General features: G+C 45.6%; 1 protein-coding gene across 4 annotated transcripts in view; it reads left to right on the forward strand.

The window, feature by feature from the left end:
* MTG1 (mitochondrial ribosome associated GTPase 1) overlaps positions 1 to 20,544 on the forward strand; it is a 214,659-nt gene that overhangs the window by 91,510 nt on the left and 102,605 nt on the right. For 3 of the 4 annotated variants that reach the window (XM_085608706.1, XM_085608708.1, XM_085608705.1), the window contains exon 4: positions 13,606 to 13,710. In XM_085608706.1, coding sequence (XP_085464832.1) covers positions 13,606 to 13,710 — 105 coding nt within the window. The remainder of the gene's footprint in view (positions 1 to 13,605; positions 13,711 to 20,544) is intronic. The other variant, XM_085608709.1, reaches the window with a different exon arrangement.

Raw genomic sequence — 20,544 nt, forward strand, 5'->3', positions numbered from 1 at the left:
TTGCCCACAAGTTTAGGCCGCACTCCCCCAGATCTTAGAAACGCCACTCCACCAGGGATGATTTTCACAAATCTTTATTCGCAGAGCCACACACACAGCCCCAACTGGTGTCTGTCCCTACGCGTTTCGGTGCACCTGCACCTTAATCATGGGAGAGGGAGACAGGTAAAATTCGGATTGGAACATCACACCATTGTCCCACCTAGCATCCACTTTCCAGTGAGTGGTATGCCGGGAAATGAAGTCCACTGTGTATATATATATATATATATATATATATATATATACACACACATACATACATACATACATACTGCCAGATCGCTGGCGGTGCGTGCATGGAAAACAGCGCCACCGCTAGTGCTTCAAATATCCAAAACAGTCCCCCCCCAAACCCTTTACAATAAACGGAGCTGGCAGTTGTGTTTCTATAGGGAAAGCATTCTTTGGTTTGCTTATAACATTGCCTTCGTTAGACGAATTTTGACAAAACTTAACAAAAATAGAAAAAAGTCTTATCCACCTCTGCTCCTTCCTGAAAGGTTTTGGGGGTGAACAGTCGCTTGGAGACCGAGAAAGGGGGAGTCCCAAAACACGTTTTCCCCATTCATTTTTCCATAAGAATATTGAACAGCGATACTGCTGTACAGAATTACCCCAAATTTGGCGTAAAACTATTTTATTTTATTTGATTGGCTGCCACATCATCGGCAACGATGTGGCGGCAGCCATCTTAGGACTTGGGACACAGTCCTGAGTGCTGGAAAAAAGTTAAGAAAAGATATAAAGGGGCAGGGTAGGGATACCCTGCCAACGTAGGCTTGGTGGGAAGGAGGGTCACAGAGGCAAAAATGATTTTTTGCCACAAATTAAATGCCATGGGGTCCCTTTTCTGAGTCTCTTCAGACCCCGGGGACCCCATCCCCCCAGGCAATAACAAAATAGGGGCTGTGGGTGGCACAGGTATGCACCGGGGCACCCACCAAACATTGAAAAAATGTCTGTCTCCATTCCTAGGGGAGCTAGTAGGGGGCCTCGGGCTCCCCCTATGGCCTACAACAAAATGAAACTAGTGTGTGCCCCAGGTGCACCCAATATAAAATGAGAAAGTGGCCACAATGGTGACTGGGAAGTTGGCGGGGGCCCTGGGGTTCCCCTCGCACCCAAACATAAAAGAAAGTGTACGTACCCAGGTGGGCACCTGGGTACCCAAAACAAAATTATTTTAAAAAAAATTGAATAATAGGCAATTTACTACTCACTGCTTCCCTAAGGAGCACCCCATAATGCCCTGTGAGAACTTTTTGTTTATATTGTTTGGGGCTTAATGGTGCCCATAAAAGAGGGAGGGCCACCATCAAGCCTTTTTGTAATGTTGTGAGGAGCTGCAGGGAGTGCAGCAGCCCCCCAGTAATCAACAAGATTAAAAGGGCATTATAGTTAGGAGAACATTTCCGTTAAAACATACAGTTTTAAACTAACAAAACCAATGAAATTCATCAGTTCTACTTTTCTCCAGTAACTTTAACTCATGCCCTAAAGTAACTATAACTCTCGCACTCAGCATTCACTGATAATAACCTCACATATTACGTCACTCATGACTTGTTCTGTGACATCATTGATAACATCTAATATTAAAACCCTTTGACAGTATATCATTACAAAACATTAACCATTGCAGAATAGGTCAGTCAGCCCACATGAACTAGGTGTTTCTAGTTCTGAACGCCCATTTTACATTTACCATTGAACAGCTCTAGCCTTGAGTGCAGAGCGGAACAGGAGAATACTCTCTGCTGCTCACTGTTGATAAAGCATTCATAAATGTTGGTTCCAAATTATGGTTAGGTGAACCAAATGTCTTCTGCTGCTAGGTGCTAAATGACTGAAGAGCCAAATAAAAAATAAGAAGAGGATAGTGATGAAATAACAAATTTATCTGAGATCCATAGTTCGATTCTGCTCTGTGGTTGAATTTGGCTCCAGATTTAGTGATTGCTGTAAAAGGAACACAATGATCTTAATCATTTTGCATCTGCCAGCCTGCTTGGACCACCCAGTCACACTTGCTTCGCTATTTATTTAATTTTTTTTACAAAAAGAAGACAAAGACAGCGTTTGCCTATCCATTGATTTCCGACTGAGACCCATCTTGGTTGTTTATCGGAGCAAGGAAGTCTGTGCATATGAGTACTGCAGAAGAGTGACGTCTGGAAGGAAGTTGGACAGGGCGACCTGTAGCTGAGTCCACAGTGCAGGGTGAACCTCTCTGCTGACTGGTGTACTGAAAGCGTACTGGAAGGCTAAGATGCAGGGCTGCTGGAACAAACCTGAGCCATGCTGCACGAAACCCTCTTGGATTTTCACACTCAAAATCTCAGAGCAAAAACCACTGCAGACCTGATGTGCGCTGCATGCCTAGGATTTGTGTCAGGAACAATAGGTTTTAAACAATGAGTGTAACAGATCCTGAAGAAATTATGTGCAAGAATAAATTAGCATAATTGCTGAAGTTAAATCAACTAAGTACCACTTGGTCTCACCTCTACTGGATGCCCTAAAAGCATGCTTACCCAAACAATGATAGTTACTTTTTTTTTTGTTTAGTTTTTTTGTTCTCATAAAATCGTCCTTATGAAGAGGTTAGATCCATAGTAGATAAGGCCGCTGTAGAAGGTGCATGATGTAATGAAGTATTTAGACAAACAACATAAAAAAACATTAATGCCACAGTTCCAGTCCTAGAGTGGAAACTGATCACACTTAGTTCCAAAGTCACAAGAGCCAAGCATTCACTACTAAAAGTGGACAACAAATTAAAGTATATCAGAAAAGGCTGGAGCTATGTAAAGTACTGGATGACGTGGCAACATAATTTATTGCATTCCAGCAGCGTTAGTCTGTTAGTGGATAACATACTAAAACCAACATTATAATGCTGTATAGAAGAGTGGACCACAGTGAAGGTGTCTAAAGCCCAGCAGAAGTTGAGAATGATGACCATGGGGGTGGGAGGCATTGATGCAGTTTTAGATGGAAAACGTGGGCCCAGGTTATAAAGAGGTGTTGAGGAAGTTTTCTACTGCATTTAACGTGTAAACAAGAAGGCCACTGCAGAAAACGAGAGAGGGGTCACTGTACAGTGGTCTGCAATCAGTATGGTCATGCTGCTCATAGTGTGTAGGAAAAAGATTGTGTATGAAGGAAACTTGATTATTATCGTCTGATACTTAAGCCCTGAGATACAAGAACAATGGAAAGCTCTGGGAGCCATCAGGTAGCAACCCATGGGAACTGCTATTGATCCAAGAGTCTGTGCTGTATCCAACCAAACTCCACCTAAAATATAAGTTAATGGCTAGTCTAGGCGATATTGCTCTGGGCTATTTAGCCAAAAGCCAAAACTAGATAACTGAAGATGTGAACTGTGGCTCTCTTCGTGACTTTCTTGCATCCACGATGACTATTTACAGTTGTTTCAACACCATTACACCAATAGCTCCACATAGCTATTTGTGAGAAGTTTCTTTGCCCTCATAGACCTAAAAATCTTTACCCAGTAGGTCACAGCCTGGACAATCCTATTAATCAATGGTGTTGAGACAACTTGCAAATAAGGCTGTTATGTTTAAAATTGACTGGTTGTTGTTCAGATGTTAATTTGTCTGTTTCACTTTTGCGTACAATGTTTGTTTATCTCTATGTTTGAGCACTGTATTTATATGTTAAATGTTGTAGGTAGTCTGTCTTTTTTTGAGGACATGCCTTAACAATGTTCAATAATGTTTGAAAAAAAACACAAATAGAAGTAAATAAAACACTTGAACGAATAAATGGTCTAAGTCTGTTTAATTATTAAACAGCCTCAATAAATCATCGGTCAAGAACTTGATTTGATATAAAGTTGTATGGGTCCGTCCTTGCCACTTCCGGGCCACACCCCCTTTTTCTATCAAACTGTTGACAATAATGGCAGATTTCACAGAACTTGCCAATGACGATTTCTTGGTTCAGACAATTCTAACAACCCATAGCATCTTAGACACCCCACTGACACAATCAATAAGACAATCAGATGATTGGGCCAAACTTCTGAACTCGGAGAAATAATTTACACCCCCCTCCTCACACAGGCCAATAATCAGTGGCGGCTCCTCCTCTATGGCGGAGGAGCGTCGCCCCACTGCTTTTAAGCAATGCGAGAAATAAAAACATAAAATGATAATAACTTTCAGTTATCATTTTATGTTTGTGCTGCTTCGCGGGCGGGGCTGCACTGCTCTCGGAGCAGGGCAGGGGAGGAGTTGTTTGCCCTCTCCTAAGCGCACAATGACTGTTTGATCAGCCCTCCCGGGCCACCCAAACCAGCCATGCACACTTTCCCCGTTCTCTATGCAGGCTGCATTACAGCCTGCATGGAGAACATGTCCACCCCTCCAGCCCCTGACTGAGCGCCGTGTCACGGCACTCAGACCAATTACAGCGCTGCAGTGTTGTGATTGGCTTAGGGGAGGGAGCCTGGGCGCCTGTTTCTTGTTCTTGAAGTCGGAGGCAGGAGAAGGAGCAGAGACGTGGGACCCGGCATAAAGGTATGTTTTTTTTTTTAATGCTCCCTCCCGCAATCACGCCCCCCCCCCCCCCCCACCCGCAAGCCATGCTGGCCGCCACAGGCAATAATTATTTATTATGTTCGGGGTAACTGCACCCGTCTGGTTTGATTATTACTAATGCACCAAGACTCTTCCTTGACAATAAGGTATTTAAGAAGGACTGGTCCCTGATTGTGTGGCTCTGCACCAGGGATTGGCCCATTCTTGTAATCAGCGAATTGCAGATGCAAACCTTGAAAAAGTCCAGATTCTTGAAACGTAATAAAAAGCTACTGTTTTGGTTGTGCTACAAAAAACACACAAAAGAAACCAATTAGACTGGCAAAGACCATGAAGAGTCTTTAATGACAACCAAAATACAGAAGTTTAAGAAAGATCACACTCACATTACATTTCCCATATGACCAAGTTGTTATGTGACTCTTGTCATCCATCAATATCTCTCCTATGAGGCATGCTTCTGTAGTCCTTAGTTTACTCTAAGAATCGGAAGGCGTTATTGCAGAGAGACTAAGCCCCCCCCCACGAGCTTACATGTTTGGGTGGTCTAATCTTACGAATTCCATAATATCGTATCCTCCTTTTCCGAGGGTTGCGCTAACATAAAGACCACAAATCCCATGAAACCAAGGCCGTCATGTGACTCTTGGTACCTAATTAACATAAAGTCGATGTTTCCCATGAGGCCTGGCGTGTCTCCATGAATCGTAAGGGGTTAATGCAGGCACCGGCTACTTAAACCAGATGCAGCGCAATGGCCGGTTCCCTCTGACCTGGCGTCGGGTTGCTGATATCTTGAGTAAGCTTGGCTGGGAAGTGAGTTACGGCGATGGACACCTGCACGGCTTTGGGTTAAAAACGATCTGTACAATTCATTTAATTAATTCATTTATGTCCACACATTAATCACTAGACACCATATACTGCGCTAGTGTATCTAGTCATGTATAGCAGCTTAATTGGTTTTCCGCATTGCATTTCGGCTTTGGTCAAAAGCAAGGCATAGCACTGTTTAAATGCATGATTGACAGATGGCTTGTAGACAGGACAAGACAGCACACCCTTGTTAGAACTGGTTTGTTCTCTGTAAACGCACTAACTTCTACATGGTAGGACTGCATAAATTATTCAAACTATGAGGTCTCACCTACGGTCTGTTGAACAGACAAGAACATAGTGGTAAACGCAGGTCTTAGTATTTTCTACATGCATTAATGATGGGTGACTGTTTTTTGTGCACGCATGTTAGAAATGGGGGCTCTAGTTGACAATGGTTTGCACCTTTGTCCAAATAGGGACCCTTGCTTCTAGTCAGGGTAAGTGAGTTACGCCCTTAGACAACCCCTGCTCACCCCTTTGGTAGCTTGGCAGGAGCAGGCAGGCTCATTTCAGAGGCAGTGTTTAAAGCATTTGTGCACACATACAGTAATACAGTGATAACACTACAAATGGACACCACACCAGTTTAGATAAATAGGTAATCTTTATCTAAACTAAACAAAACCAAAATGACAAAAATCCAACGTACAATAATCAAAAATATGCACTTGAAAATGCATTTCCTACAGTTAGTAGCTCCATCCGGTGGTACCGCAGTGCTGAAAACAACCAACAATTTTGGTCCACCGCGTCAGTGCAGACCTGCGTCAGTGTCAGAAGCCTTGTAACCAGTACCTTTGGTTCCAGCCGACCACGTGTGTAGAGGACCGTGCAGCAGGCAGTGCACTCACGTCGTGGTTCTGGCAGCGGCTCGGTGACGGTCAACCAGCGTGTGGGTGAGACCGGGGTGGCAGTACAAAGTGGAGTGGGGCGAAGTGGGTCAGTGCTCGCTGTGGTGCTGACAGGTCACAGTTAAGGCAGTGGTGCCGGTTGATTGGAACTGGTGCCGGTGGGCCGTGGCTGCGGTGTGGGATGAAGAGGTGCTTCGTGTAGCTTACGAGCAGGCCCCCAGACCACGGTGCAGAGCAAGGCTGCGATGTCAGCTGGCAACTGCGTTATTGGTGAGACCAGGGCGGCAAAGTGAAGCGAGGTGGTGCAAGCAGAGGCTTGGCGGCGGTCGTTGGTGAGACCAGGGTTGTGGTGTGAAGTGCTGCGGTGCCCTTTGCAGTGCCTTCAGGTCATGGAACGCCGGCAGTCTTGGTGGCGGTATTCGGTTGCGGTTTCCCTCTTTGGCAACTGAGACACACGGTACCCAGAGGAAGGGGAAGTCTTTGCTGTTCCTGAGACTTCTTGAACAGGGGGCAAGCTCTACTTCAAGCCCTTGGAGCTACACAGTAGAAAAAGTTGCAGAAAGTTCAGTTCAGTCCTTTCTCTGCCCAAGACCGAAGCAGCTACTGAAGGCAAACACAGAAAAGCACACAGTAAAGTGGTAGTGTCTCCTCACAGCTTCCCCAGCTCTTCTTCTTGGCAGGTTCCTTGATCCAAGCGGGTTCTAAAGTCCTGGGGTCTGGGACCCAGTATTTATACCACATTTCCCTTTGTTCTCTTGTGGCAGAGAGTGTCTGTGCTCAGTCCAAACCAGTTCTGTCCTTTCTGGCCCAGCTTCCTGGCAGGAGGTGGAGACAGCATTGTCCAAGGTAGACCAGGCCTATTCAGGTGCAAGGTAATCTCCTCCCACTACTCTAAATGCAGCCTAGGTCTATTCAGCCCAGCCCTGAGAGGCAGAACACACCTCAACCCCCCTGTGGCTGTTTGAAGAGAATGCACATCCCCAGCCCCTGTCAAACCAAAGCCAGACAGTCAATCTACAAACCACACACACAGGATGGCTAAGCAAGAAAAGGCTAAGCAAGAAAATACCCACTTTCTAAAAGTGGTATTTTCAAACACACCACATAAAAATCATCTTTACTAAAACATGCCTTTTTACATTCTGAGTTCAGGTATACTAAACTCCATTTCTCGATCTTGTCCCAGTAGGAAGTTATACTTGTAAGATATTACAAAGTATCTCCCATTATATCCTATGGGACAGATAGCCTTTCAATAGTGAAAAACAAAATACACTGTATTTCACTAGCAGGACATGTCACACACACCAGTACATGTCCTATCTTTCATATATACTGCACCCTGCCCATAGTGGTACCTTAGGTCTACCTGAGGGGTGCCTTGCATGTAAGAAAAGGGAAGGGTAGGGGCCTGGCAAGTGGGTGTACTTGCCAGGTCGAGATGGCAGTCACAGCTGCGCTCAGACACTGCCCTGCAGGTCTGAGAACCCATTAAAGGGCTGCTTGGGTGTGTGCCACAACCAGTGCTGCAGGCCCACTAGCAGTATTTGATTTACAGGCCCTGGACACACACATTGCACTGTACTAGAGACTTAAAAGTAAATCAAGTAAGCCAATCATGGAAACATCAATCTATAAACACAATTTACATCGGGAGCACTTGCACTCTGGCACAGCAGTGGAAAAATGCCCAAAGCATTTAGACCAGCAAAACGAAATCCAGCACACAGCAAAAATACAGGAGGCAGAGGCAAAAAGACAGGGGAAAACCACAACAAGGATTCCAGGTCTAACACGTGTCCCCTCCAGCTCTCTAAGGTGTAAGAATCTGGACAGACCATGACGATTGTGGTGTGCTGTATCAGGGCGGTGTTCCAACGTAAAGTCCATCCCCTGTAGGGAAATGGACCATCTCAACAGTTTTGGGTTCTCACCCCTCATTTGCATCAACCATCTGAGGGGCCTGTGGTCGGTCTGAACCTGGAAGTGAGTCCCAAACAAATAGGGCCTCAGCTTCTTCGGTGCCCAGACCACAGCAAAATCCTCACGCTCATTTGTACTCCACTTCTGTTCCCGGGGAAGTAACCTCCTACTAATAAAGGCTACAGGTTGGTTTAAGCCCTCATCATTTAGTTGTGAGAGAACAGCCCGCACACCATGCTCAGAAGCATCTGTCTGCACCACTAATTGTTTTGAGAAGTTGGGCGCCCTGAGCACGGGCGCCGTGCACATGGCAGATTTCAGTGCTTCAAAAACTTTGACAGGTGTCAGTCCAGTTCACCTTCCTGGACTGCTTCCTGGAAGTCAGCTCTGTCAAGGGGGCAACAATGGTGCCATATCCCTTGACAAACCTCCTGTAGTACCCGGTGAGACCTAAAAATGCTCTCAGCTCTGTCTGGGTCTTGGGGGGTTCCCATGACAGGATGGTGTCAATCTTAGGCAGTAGGCACATGGCCGCTTCCTACCTGGTACTCTAAGTATACCACCGATCTGGCACTTGCTGGTCTTGATCGTGAGGCCTGACAGGAGGTCAGGGAGAGGCTCAGTCTCTTTTATTCCATCATCTGTCGCTAGGAGCATGTTCACTTTAGACCTCTCAAAGTGAGGTTTAAGGCGGTTCACATGTAGGACTTGCAAAGGGTTCCTGGTAGGCTGCAAGTCCGCCAGGTAGGTGACTTCACTTGTGCACTTCACCACCTCAAAAGGCCCAGTGCACTTGTCCTGGGGAGCACAAGGCTCTACTGGGGTCATGACCCACACTTTCTAGCCAGGTTTAAATTCAATCAGAGTGGCATTCTGATCATCCCAGCATTTCATCTCCTCCTGGCTGGCTTCCAGATTCGCCCGAGTGAGTTGCTGATGCTCTTAGTCTGGTTTCTGAACGCCAGCATGTAGCTATATACATCCTGGGGAGGCTTACTGGGAGCTTTTTCCCAGCCTTCTTTGACCTGACTCAGAGGTCACCTTACAGAATGCCCATACATGAGCTCAAATGGACTGAACCTTGGGTACTTTTGCGGTACCTTTCTGTAAGCAAATAGCAGGCATGGTAAGAGGACGTCCCACTTAGGCCTCATGGATTCTGTAAGACCCTTAACCATGCCTTTAAGGGTCCGGTTGAATCTCTCAACCAGCCCATTCCCTTGGGAATAGTAAGGAGTGGTGAACTTGTAGGTAGTCCCACGCTCCTTCCATAAGGACATCATATACTTTTATATGAAGTTTGTATCCCGGTCAGAGACCACCTCTCTGGGAACCTCACACGGGAAAAGATCCCCATCAATGCCCGGCTCACCAAAAGTGCCGTCATGGTCCTGAGAGAGAGAGGGATAGCCTTGGGGTACAGGGTGGCATGGTACAGCAATGCCAGGATGAACCTGTTGCCCATGGCTGTCTTGGGATCCAGAAGCCTCACAATGTGAATACCAACTCTCTCTAAGGGGGTGCTGACCAGAGGAAAAGGTTGGAGAGGAGCCTTACACTTCTTCCCACTCTTACCAATTGCCTGGCAAGACCTGCAATGAGCGTCACAGTGCTTGTTCATTTGGGGCCAAAGGAAGTGGGTGACAATCCTTTCAAAGGTCTTGTCCTGCCCCAAATGCCCTGCCAGAGGCACATAATGAGCCAGACCCAGTAGGAAGGCTCCGAAGTGCTGGGGTAGCACCAGCACACAGGCTGGTCCAGGCTCAGCAACCTTAGGCTTGCTATACAGGAAACCATTCTCCCAGTAAATCCAATGTGATCCAGACTAATCACCTGCTGCCTGGTTTTCAGCCTACTGCCGCAAACCAATAAGAGAAGGGCATTTCTGCTGCTCCTTACAGAATTTCTCCCTGTAGGGGCCCCCTTCCTGCTGCCAATGGGTCAGCTCAAGCAGGTCCCCCAGTTCGGCCACTTGCTCCCCTGTAGGCTCCAGGGCATTCACCTCAAGGTCTGCCTCCTCCTGTACTGTGGGAACGTCAGGGCCCTGTTTCCTGCGCCTCCTGCCTCTTCTCTTTCTGGCAGACACCTGGGCCACTCTTTCAGGCTCCAGGTCCTCTTGATTGCCCTTACTGCCATTGACCGAGTGGTAACACACGCCAACTGAGGCAGACCCAACATCTCCAGATGAGACCTGTGTTCCACCTTCTCCCAAGGGGCACTGTCCACGTTGTTACCAAGCAGACAGTCAAAAGGCATGGCTGGTCTCACAACTACTTTCAAGGTACCTGAGGACCCCCCTCAAAGGGATCCTGTGCCACTGCAGAGGGAGGCACTCTGGGTTGTCAGTAGATACTACTGGGTGAAGTACATTGGGGATCACCTGCTCCTCGGACACCAGCAGACAACTGACAGCTGTCACAGTGGCCCGGTGTTCCTCAGAGTCTGTATCCTACGGCCATTATTGGTCACCCACTGCCCGTATTTCTTAGTGTTTGCAGGCAGGTGGGTCCTTGGGCCATCTCCCGGTCCCCTAGTAAAACAATGGTCAATTCTGCTGGCTCCCACCCTTCCTGTGGGCCCAACTTCTCCACCAATGCTACATTAGTCAATAGTCAACCCACGGGGCGATGCACCAGTGGGTGCAGGTGTAGACTTAGGACACTTAGAATCCCCAATGAAGTGACCCACCTTGATCACAGGCAAAAGATTTGGGGGGACCCTTCTCTGCAGGCTTCCCTGAAGAGACCCATGGCTTCTTACCACTGGGAGGCTGGGAAGCTTTTCCTTGGGAATTACTTTAGGGCTCTTTTTGGAACTTCTTTTGTTTTACCCTTGTCCTCCCAATATTCTGCTGGGGACCCTGCCCACCCTTGGCTGAGTCTCCCACTTACCCCTTGTGGATCCTCGTGCTGACCCAGCGGTAAACCTCCACAGCAAGCTTCCTTAGGTCCGTCAGCTTACTGTCAATCAAGTGCTGGTGTAGCTCTGGAAAACTATTAGCAGACAAGTGTTCCCATGCCATCAAATCATAGAGCCCCTGAAAATCCGATATCTGGCTATCCTCCACCCAACCATTCAGTGCTCTGCAAAAGGAAACAACATACTCACACTAAGTTTTTGACTCTAGTTTCTTCCAGGCCCTGAACGTCTGCCTATACATTTCTGGGGTCAATCCATACCTTCTGATCAAGGCCTCCTTCATGGGAGCATAAATCATGTTATCCTCCTCAGGCGAGGCTAGCAAGATGTCCCTCCCTTCTGCAGATCTGTGAAGTGGATCTACATCCTCACTCCCCAGTCTCTCTCAGGGACTCTGTGGGACCTCATTACTTCATCATACCCCTTGAACCACTGACTAATGTTATCACTAAGCACAAAATCCTTGATCACCTCCTTGAGAATATGCACCCTCTCCTCCAGATACACTGAAGACAAGCTGCCACCATTGGAACTGAACTCCACACTCTTCTCTCATGCTCTAAGAGCATCCTCTTTACCTCCAAGACAGGTTTCTGCCTCTCTAACTCCCAAGTTCTTGTCCCTCATGTCACTCTCCTTCCCCAACCTGAGCTTTGCGAGCTCCATCTGATGCGCGCTGCTTCTCTCTCAGTCCTCCAGCTCCTCTGGAGACATCCCCCATTGAAGATACACTGCTGCCCTCTCTGGAAAGCACCCTCCCTCCAGGAAGAACAAATAATCCATCCTGCTGTTTATCTAAATTCTCTGCCTCCACCATAGGCTCTTTGGTATGCCCACTGGCATTCCTTGATTCTAACCAGGCCCTCAGAGGCTTTTGGTTTTCCACCTTTCTGGTGAGGCCTCTCACTGAGATTTTAAATTTCTTGCAGGTAGATTTCAATTGTGGCACAGTGTAGGTTTCCACCCTATCCTCTTCAAACTCAATATCCACAGATGCCATTAGTGCTGGTTTAGACATCATGAAACTTGGCAGTTCACAAGTTGCAGAAAAGTCCAAAAAGAAAACAAATCACCAAATAGTTTGTGGTTACGTAATTATCTGCACTATACTAGTAGTGTACACCACTCACTGTATGTAAGGCACAAATGCAAGTCCTAATCCAACCGCTGTCACCAATGTTCGAAATGGGGATCTCTAGTTGGCAATGGTTTGCACCTTTGTCCAAATAGGGGTCCTTGCTTCTAGTCAGGGTAAGGGAATTACGCCCTTAGGCAACCCCTGCTTACCCGCTTGGTAGCTTGGCACGAGCAGGCAGGCTTATCTCAGAGGCAGTGTGTAAAGCATTTGTGCACACATGCAATACAGTGAAATCACTGCAAATAGCCACCCCACCAGTTTAGAAAAATAGGAAATCTTTATCTAAACCAAACAAGATCAAAACAATAAAAGTCCAACATACAATAATCCATCATCTAGATACTGAATTCGATGAAACCTCCCACCTCGGAGCTGAATTAGTAACATCTTGTGTATCTTGGGGGAGCTTGGTTTAGAAGAAGAGTCTCGTTGGCTTTGATACCTCAGATGTATAAGATCCTACGCCTATATGTACCCAGCAAAAATACTCCTTACCTTTATATCTTTAGGAATTCTGTTTTAGGGGGAAAGAAAGTAGTACAGTCAGTTGCTTCTGGTAAACCATCCCCATTCCTTCACCAATGAGCATTCGGGTAGGAAGATCTGAAGACACAAAAGATATTGAGAAGATGAGCCTGGGTAGGAATCCAAAGGGGTGCCATGGGCCCATAACCAAGCATTTGGGGGCATATGGAAGTTTCCTGTCCGCACAAATGCAGTGTGCCAACACATATTTTCATGTTAACAACCTGACTAGTCTAGAGAAGAAAAAGTGCCAAGTTTACTCCAATGGGTATTGTGCGCCTCAGCCTATAATATTTCCTTTAGGAAGCATTAGAAAATGTCACCTCTCTCTTTTTAAATAGAAGCATTGGAAATAGAGAAGATGGTGCATGCAGTATTTAGATAAATCAGATCTCTCTCTCTCTCTCTCTCTCTCTCTCTCTCTCTCTCTCTCTCTCTCTCTCTCTTTCTCTCTTTCTCTCTTTCTCTCTCTCTCTCTCTTTCTCTCTCTCTCTTTCTCTCTTTCTCTCTTTCTCTTTTTCTCTCTCTCATATATATATATATATATATATATGTATATGTATATATCCCCCTTTTTGGCTTCTTACAGTAGGCACACAGCACTGTCATCTTAGGTGGGTTAGCTATAAGCAAATAGTTAACTACATTCTACTTTTATCCTGAAATGGTAACACATACAGGTTGGACAGGTAAGATTACCAAAGACAGTATTTCTTGTGACTGAAGATTTAATATTGTTATTCTTAACTTGAATCACATTCCGCTATCAGGGCGAAACCCGCTGTTTCAGGAGAGCCTGGGAACCAAACCGCATTTGTTGCTGCTCAACAAAATGGACCTAGCAGATCTAACAGAGAAGCAGGTAATAACCATCTTAATCCTATCTCAAGATATGACTGTCTTCAATCCTGCAACTCTCTTCCCCCGCTTGACCTGATCCCAAAAATTGTCATTTTTATTATTGTTTTCAGATATGAATATTTCACTTCTACAAAATATGATGATTTCACAACTAAGAAATGTCCTTGCACTCAAGACCGGGTAATCCCACTCCTGCCTAAAGACATTACAATTTTATTCCTGTCCGAATGTAGGTTTTCATATCTTTTGTCCCAATATAGAACTCTCCTACTCTCATCAAGAAGCATGGGAATCTTGTTCCTACCCCAAGTCATGCCAATCTCACCCATCTCCCGAGACCTATGTAGAATGGATGCATAGCAATATTGATGTTTCAACAGCATTTAACTATAGAATCTTAGCAATTGCCAGAGACAGAACATACAGAGGCGTTCCAATACAAATGTTTAATCTCACATACAAAAATTTGTTTTGTTATTTTTGGAGATGCTTTTGTATGCTGCGATGTAATGTCTTTTCTTGGGTATCATTTTAAATGGTGTAGGATACGTCCAAATCCAGTAAAGTCAGAGGGGGCATATTATGTTTTTTTCTAATGAACCAGTTTTTGAAATACCAGGGTCTTCCTTGCCCAGGATGATGTAAATGTGAAAGATTACCCTTTCCTGTGGGCCCTGTTGTGAACGTTAGCAGCATTTCCTCATTATTGTAGTTGGGATGTTAGGGGAATAGCAGGTATTATTTTAGAATGATGCACAGGCGTCAAATATGTCATCATTGCAACTTTACACTTGAGAAGTCACATTGAAGTTACAATGCTTGGACTTAAAATTTGAGGCAGTCTGATGAAGACAGAGGTTATTACATTATGAGAAATGAGACTGTCAAAGCTAGTTATAGCAACTTTGGCCGTGTACTTCCCTTTGAACAAGAACAGTTCTAGGAGAGGGGAGGGGGCTGCTAGTGAACTTCAGTGTTTTTTTGGCCAGTTTTTTATAAGGGAAGGTCATTACCTTTATGGAAACTGTGATTTGCATTAGTTTGTATAGAAGTAGAGCAATTATAAAAGTGATTTGGTCTACTTAATCAGCGTTGGTGGTACATTATTGAAAGAACTCTTGTGAGCAGATTATCTTCAGCACTTTCCTTACATTTGTCTCCTGCCTAACTTGTCACCTAGGGGATTCCTATCCTGAAACTCAGACCATTGGCGTACATGACTTCCATCAAAATGCCGTACTACAGGGATTATGCACTGAATGAAAATTCAAGAATCAGAAACTATGTAGGGATTACGGCTCCAACTACATTCCTAGAACATACTAGAGGGCCTTCCTTGAAATTGGAGCAGTGGCTGGAAAGATTTCAAGCATTTGTCAAATCTATTGGTTGGGACATTTATGTTGGGGAAAAAAGTGGCAAGTCGTGTTAGGTGTAATGGTGAAGATTTTGTTAATATTTTTCTAATTTACAGTAGATTGTAGAGGAGTTGGATGAATTTGATGCAGCAATACGTATGTTAGATGAAAAATAATGCTTGTAGGAAAAACAAGTAGTGGAAAAGCACAGCTTTTTGCAAAGTGGTATTAAGTAGAATTGTATGTGGTAGTATAGGGAGGGATTGCTGCTTACCTGCTATTATCAGGAGTTTTTTTGATGAGATGATAAAGGACCATTTTGTTAAAATAACAAGCAATCTTTAAAAAATCATAAAAACTTCTAAAGGTAAAGGTATACTGATAAAAAAAGATTTTGACATTTCAACGAGATGACAGAATGCCTTGGAATATTACTGATTTTAGAGAGCTTGTGTCTTCACTTTACAGTTTGTGAGTGTTGTTTTGGGATATGTCTGGGAGAAAGTTGGGATAAGACACTGTTTACCCTTGGTATTACCAAGTACTATGGAACCAGCTTTTAGTTTCTGCAGTCCACTCTAAAGGTGGCTTAGCTGTTTTACTGTCCTCAGTTTGGATTGGCTTTAAAATCGAATATCCCAAATTGGATACACTAGGAAGTTGGCATAAAGACTTACAACTTTCTTACTGGTTTATCTTCTTGGTTCAGGGATGGATCACTAGGAAGGGGACTGGACACATCTCAGGAAGGAGATGGGGCTGATAAGGGAATCATACAGAGTGGGGCGGGAGCAGAGAATTAACCTTTTGATGGAGAGATAGATTGCTGTGGCCGACATCCAGGTGTGAACTCTAGTCACTCCCATGACCTGTTTTGTGGGACAGTCAGCTTTGGAGTCTTTCCTACTGTGACAGACTGCCTTTCAAGAGGAACGGGAAAAAAGAAAAGTGTCCACTACAAAAGAAGCAGAACCCAAACATAAAAATTCAAAGACTCAGACCCCAAATCAAATTTAGTGTCTGGAAATTGACTATAAGAAGGGAGGGAGGATTAAGACCCCAAACTTTGTCATCAGACCAGCAGCAAGACGAGCTATGTGATTAGGGGAAACTCTGCAAGAATTTTGCCTGTGACCAGGACTGAGTGCAAGGTCTGATAGTGCCCCTACTGGATGAGGGAATCCAAGACCACCTGCAGTGACGCTTGGAGCACCAGCGCCTGTCTCATTGCCGAGACTAGTGTGCCCTGTGAGGAAGAGGAGCGTTTTGGAGGGAGCGAGGTCCAGTAGGGACCCCCAGTGAGAGGACTCCCCGAACAAGGTGTGAGGAAACCACTGTGCGGTCATTGCCCGTATGTAGGAATGATCAGGCGACCCCCTGCAGATTGCTGCCATGGACAGAGCTGTGTATTGAAGGCCATACTGGAACTGCCAAACCTATACTGCCTCATTGCAGTGACCTCTTAGGCCAAAGGGGGCCACCGTTGAAGGTATTGTTGCCAGCGTGTTAAGACTCATGTCCGCCCTAGCAACGACCCTATATGCCAGGAGGGGCTGCCGCGGTGTGGGCGATTGCATCGGAGGAGTCTGTGCCTTGGCTGAAATGTGCCGCTGCCGGTAAGAGCATTGCAAGATGTTTGAGCCTTTGCACAGAAGATTGCGGCTGTGACCAGCGGGCTGATCCTGCCCACCAACACCTGCCCCTGACTTACCCCTTCAAGAACCGTGAATGAGGCCGCAGAAGACATCTTACCCTCTCTGGGATTCACTCTGGAGCTGGAGGATCGAATTCCCCTCCCACAACCCCTCCCCTCCCCCTACCCCCGTGTGAGTAAGATTGACTTACCTCTTCTTTGCAGGTTGGGAGTATCTCCAATTTCTGGGCAAAGCCAGTAGCACCGCTTGAGGGAGAGAGCCTGTGCCTGCCGCATGTGCCATCAGCAGCTCAAATTCTTCTAACAGGATCAAGACTGGTGAGCGCTCGCGGACAGGGCATTCGCTGCCCTGCTGAATGCTTTCATACTCCAGGAGCAGGGAAGGCTTGAACTGAGCCTGTGAGGCACCGGACTCACTGCTGACAGTGCTGCGGTACCACTGACACTTTTGACTAATTTCTAAAGAGTTAAATGGCACTTAAGAGTACAACCCACTAGTTAGCATTCCCTGGATGCAGCAACCAGTAAATGGTGGATAACGCCTACCACATTACAAGGAAGAGGGTGGGTCGGGGATTGTCTAACAAATGCTAGAGTCTGACCTTAGGGGATTATATTTTTGCTTACAAATGTCATTATTGCTTTGTGATTGTAGAGTTAGAAATAAAACACATCATTTTCTTATAAAAGCAGGTATTTGACTGGAGATTTATTTATTGACTGTACTCTGTACCCTTTGAGTTATGAGTCGTGTTCACTCGAGGGAGCCTTTGACTGTTTGTCCACAGCAACCACAGAGAGTGAAGTGTAGAAGAGGTGTTTGGCCCAGTTGGTCAGGATCCCTAGTGAAACATCAAGAGGAAAATTCCTAAACCACCACGCTTAGACTCAGTAGCCCCTGAGTGCCCTGTGGCCCTCTAAATGGGGTTCTGACTGTCAGTTAGTTGCCTTAAGGTATAACTAAAAATGTTAATAGGTGCAATTGGAATTAAAACAGGCTGCAGTGATCTCCTGAAACCTTCCAGTATGTCATGTTTAAGGCTGCAGTGACTGTAGATCTAAAGTACAAGTTCTGCAGTCTTTGGGAACATGCCTAGAATTCATATTTCATTTTTCTTGTCCATATGCTTTACTGAGAATAAGATTGAAAGGTGTATTTTGATTGTGGGCCTTTTTTGTGTATAATTTTAGTAATGATAGGTGCCTGACTTCCACATTTGGCCTCAAGAGTATGCATATATGTCGTAGAGATGTGGCCCGATTCCCAAAAACAATGGTAACCACATATGGTAAGATATCTGATCCCATGTGGGCACTCATGTTGGGTAAATGTCCTTGACATTGAATATCATAGCACATCATGCAGTGCATCTCTCTGCAGATGCTGAGGAGTGTCGCTCCATGTGTCAGAGGGAGCAGCTGGGTTAGGCTGATAGCATGAGGTGATTCCTGGATTGCAGTCAGATGTTGATGGCGGAATCATTCACTTTTTAGTACTGCACTGTGCCATGTTGGGCCGGTGAGTTAATGTGTCAGTTCTGCCTCCTGTCATCTACTTGTCACTGCACTGAGCAGCTGCTGCAACATTCTGAGTTTATCTCTCAATAGGTAATGGTGTCAGCAGTTATAGCCATTTGAGAGATGTGTGTTGCTGGTGGGTATCTTTGAGGCAGGTGGGTGGCTGAGGTGAGGTCTCCAGGTGGTCTGGTAAACAGGGGTTTGCTGTTTGTGTTTGTTGTTCAGAAACATTTTTAGTTCTTTCTTACACTATTTGCGCCAAGGAATAGTAGGCCTTGTTGAGTAATAAGGAATCTGAGGGCCAGTGTGCCATTGCATCCCTTCCCTCCTTTATCAGATGTGATGTTTATGGAGGTGTCTTTGAAGATGACAACACTGAGTCTTTGGATTACCCCAGCTGCTTAGCAGGTTGATGCAACAATGAGAAATAAAAAACCAAGCAGGAGTGGACCTCTGGCCATCTTGTTAAATGGTTAGCCATGCATCACCACCCTCCTACTCTTACCATAGCACATGGCAATCTGTGGACCCTAGAAAGACTTTACAGTTTTTACTGGGACGTGTACATCAGACTTCTAGTTAAAAATGTGGGCAACTTATTCTTGTCCAAACAGATGACTTTCTTTGTTTTTTTAATAAACATTTTTATTGACATTTTACATTGTATAATCTTCGATGCATTACTGAAATATTGATAGCGTGTACATGGTGTGGAGTACTCGCAGTAGTGGGTTACCCTTTACATTGGTTATTAGATTACACCTCACTCTCATTAAGTACAGAAATATAGGGAGTCACATTTCACATCAAAAATATTCTCATCTCAGCTGTTAGTCACTATCTTCTGACCACAAGACTTCCTGCGGGGGTTTGCAAAGATTGCCCCGGAAGGCATTCCATTTCCCCCACACCCATGTCCATTTTTCGGGGCATCCCCTGTGTATGTAAACTGATTTTTCTATTATCATTGTATCGTCCATATCATGACACCATTGGTAATGCCTAGGGGCCAGTCTTGAGCCTCAGTTCTGCGCTATGCTTCGTGTGCATAACTGCCTCCAAATAGGATGCGACCGCCGGGCATTGCCAGAGTGTGTGCCAAAATGTGCCTAGTGCTCCGCACTGTCTCAGGTAGAGTGGTGTGTTGGTATTGCCTATTCTGTGTAGAAGTGTTCGTGTACAGTATGTGCAGTGTAGAATCTTTAATTGTATTAGCTTCAGTTTAGAGGGAATCGCAACCTCTTTTGGGGACGCAATTGATTCCTGCCAATCTGCCTCATCTAGTTCTCCCACGTCTGCCTCCCATTTCACCTTAAGGGCCGTCGTGGGGTCCGGCTGATTATTTATTATTTTCCGGTACGTTTGGGAAATGGCTTTCTTACTCAAGTGGTCTGTCAGTGTCTGTCTTCCAGGGGTGATGCCTCCGGCAATTGCCTGCCTGGTGGAATGGCAGTCAGAAGTGCATGTCTAATCTGCATATATCTAAAAGTTTCTACCCGTGCAAGGCCGTAGGTGACTTGTAACTGGGTGAATGAGACAATCTCTCCTTTTTTCCACATATCTCCCACCGTTGATATCCCTATCAGGTTCCATTTTCTAAATCCCTTGGCATTTCTCAGTTTGCCTAATTTCCGGGTGTCCCATAATGGTGTAGCCTGTGTTATGGTCCCCTCCCAGCCGAGTGTTCGCTGTGCCTCGAGCCATACATGAATTGCATGTGCCGTTGGGCCCGTCAGCGCCGTCTTTCTCGAGTTAATGTACAATGCCCCCATAACTCCTTCAGCTTCAAGGAGATGTCAGTCCATGCGAAACGCTGGTTCTTCCTGCGGTGCATGAAGCCACTGGTTTATTACAATGAGCTGTGATGCCCAGTAGTATACTTTTATATTGGGGAGGGTGATACCTCCGTCATACCAGCTCTTCACAAGCTTATGCATGGCTACATGGGCAGGTCTCCCGTCCCATAACAGATTGGTCACTTCGGCGTTTATTGCTGTGAAGTATGCCGGGGAAACTGGGAACGGTGTGTTTTGTAAGGCATATAGGAATCTGGGAAGTGCCATCATCTTAAAAAGAGCTGCTCTCCCCAATAGCGTGAGTGGAAGCGCTTGCCAGTGTTTGACATCCCGGCGGAAACGCACTAGTGGTTGTGCGAGGTTTTCTTCGATGAAGTGCGCCGCTTGATGTGTTATGTATATCCCAAGATATTTAAATTCCCTGTCAGCTATCTGAATTTTACAGTTGCGCGGGAGCCGCGGCGGGGTACCATGGAGTATGTAGAGGAGCGATTTTGCCCAGTTTATAG

This window comes from Triturus cristatus, chromosome 1_2 (assembly GCF_964204655.1).
Source record: "Triturus cristatus chromosome 1_2, aTriCri1.1, whole genome shotgun sequence".
NCBI classification, from domain to species: Eukaryota; Metazoa; Chordata; class Amphibia; order Caudata; family Salamandridae; genus Triturus; species Triturus cristatus.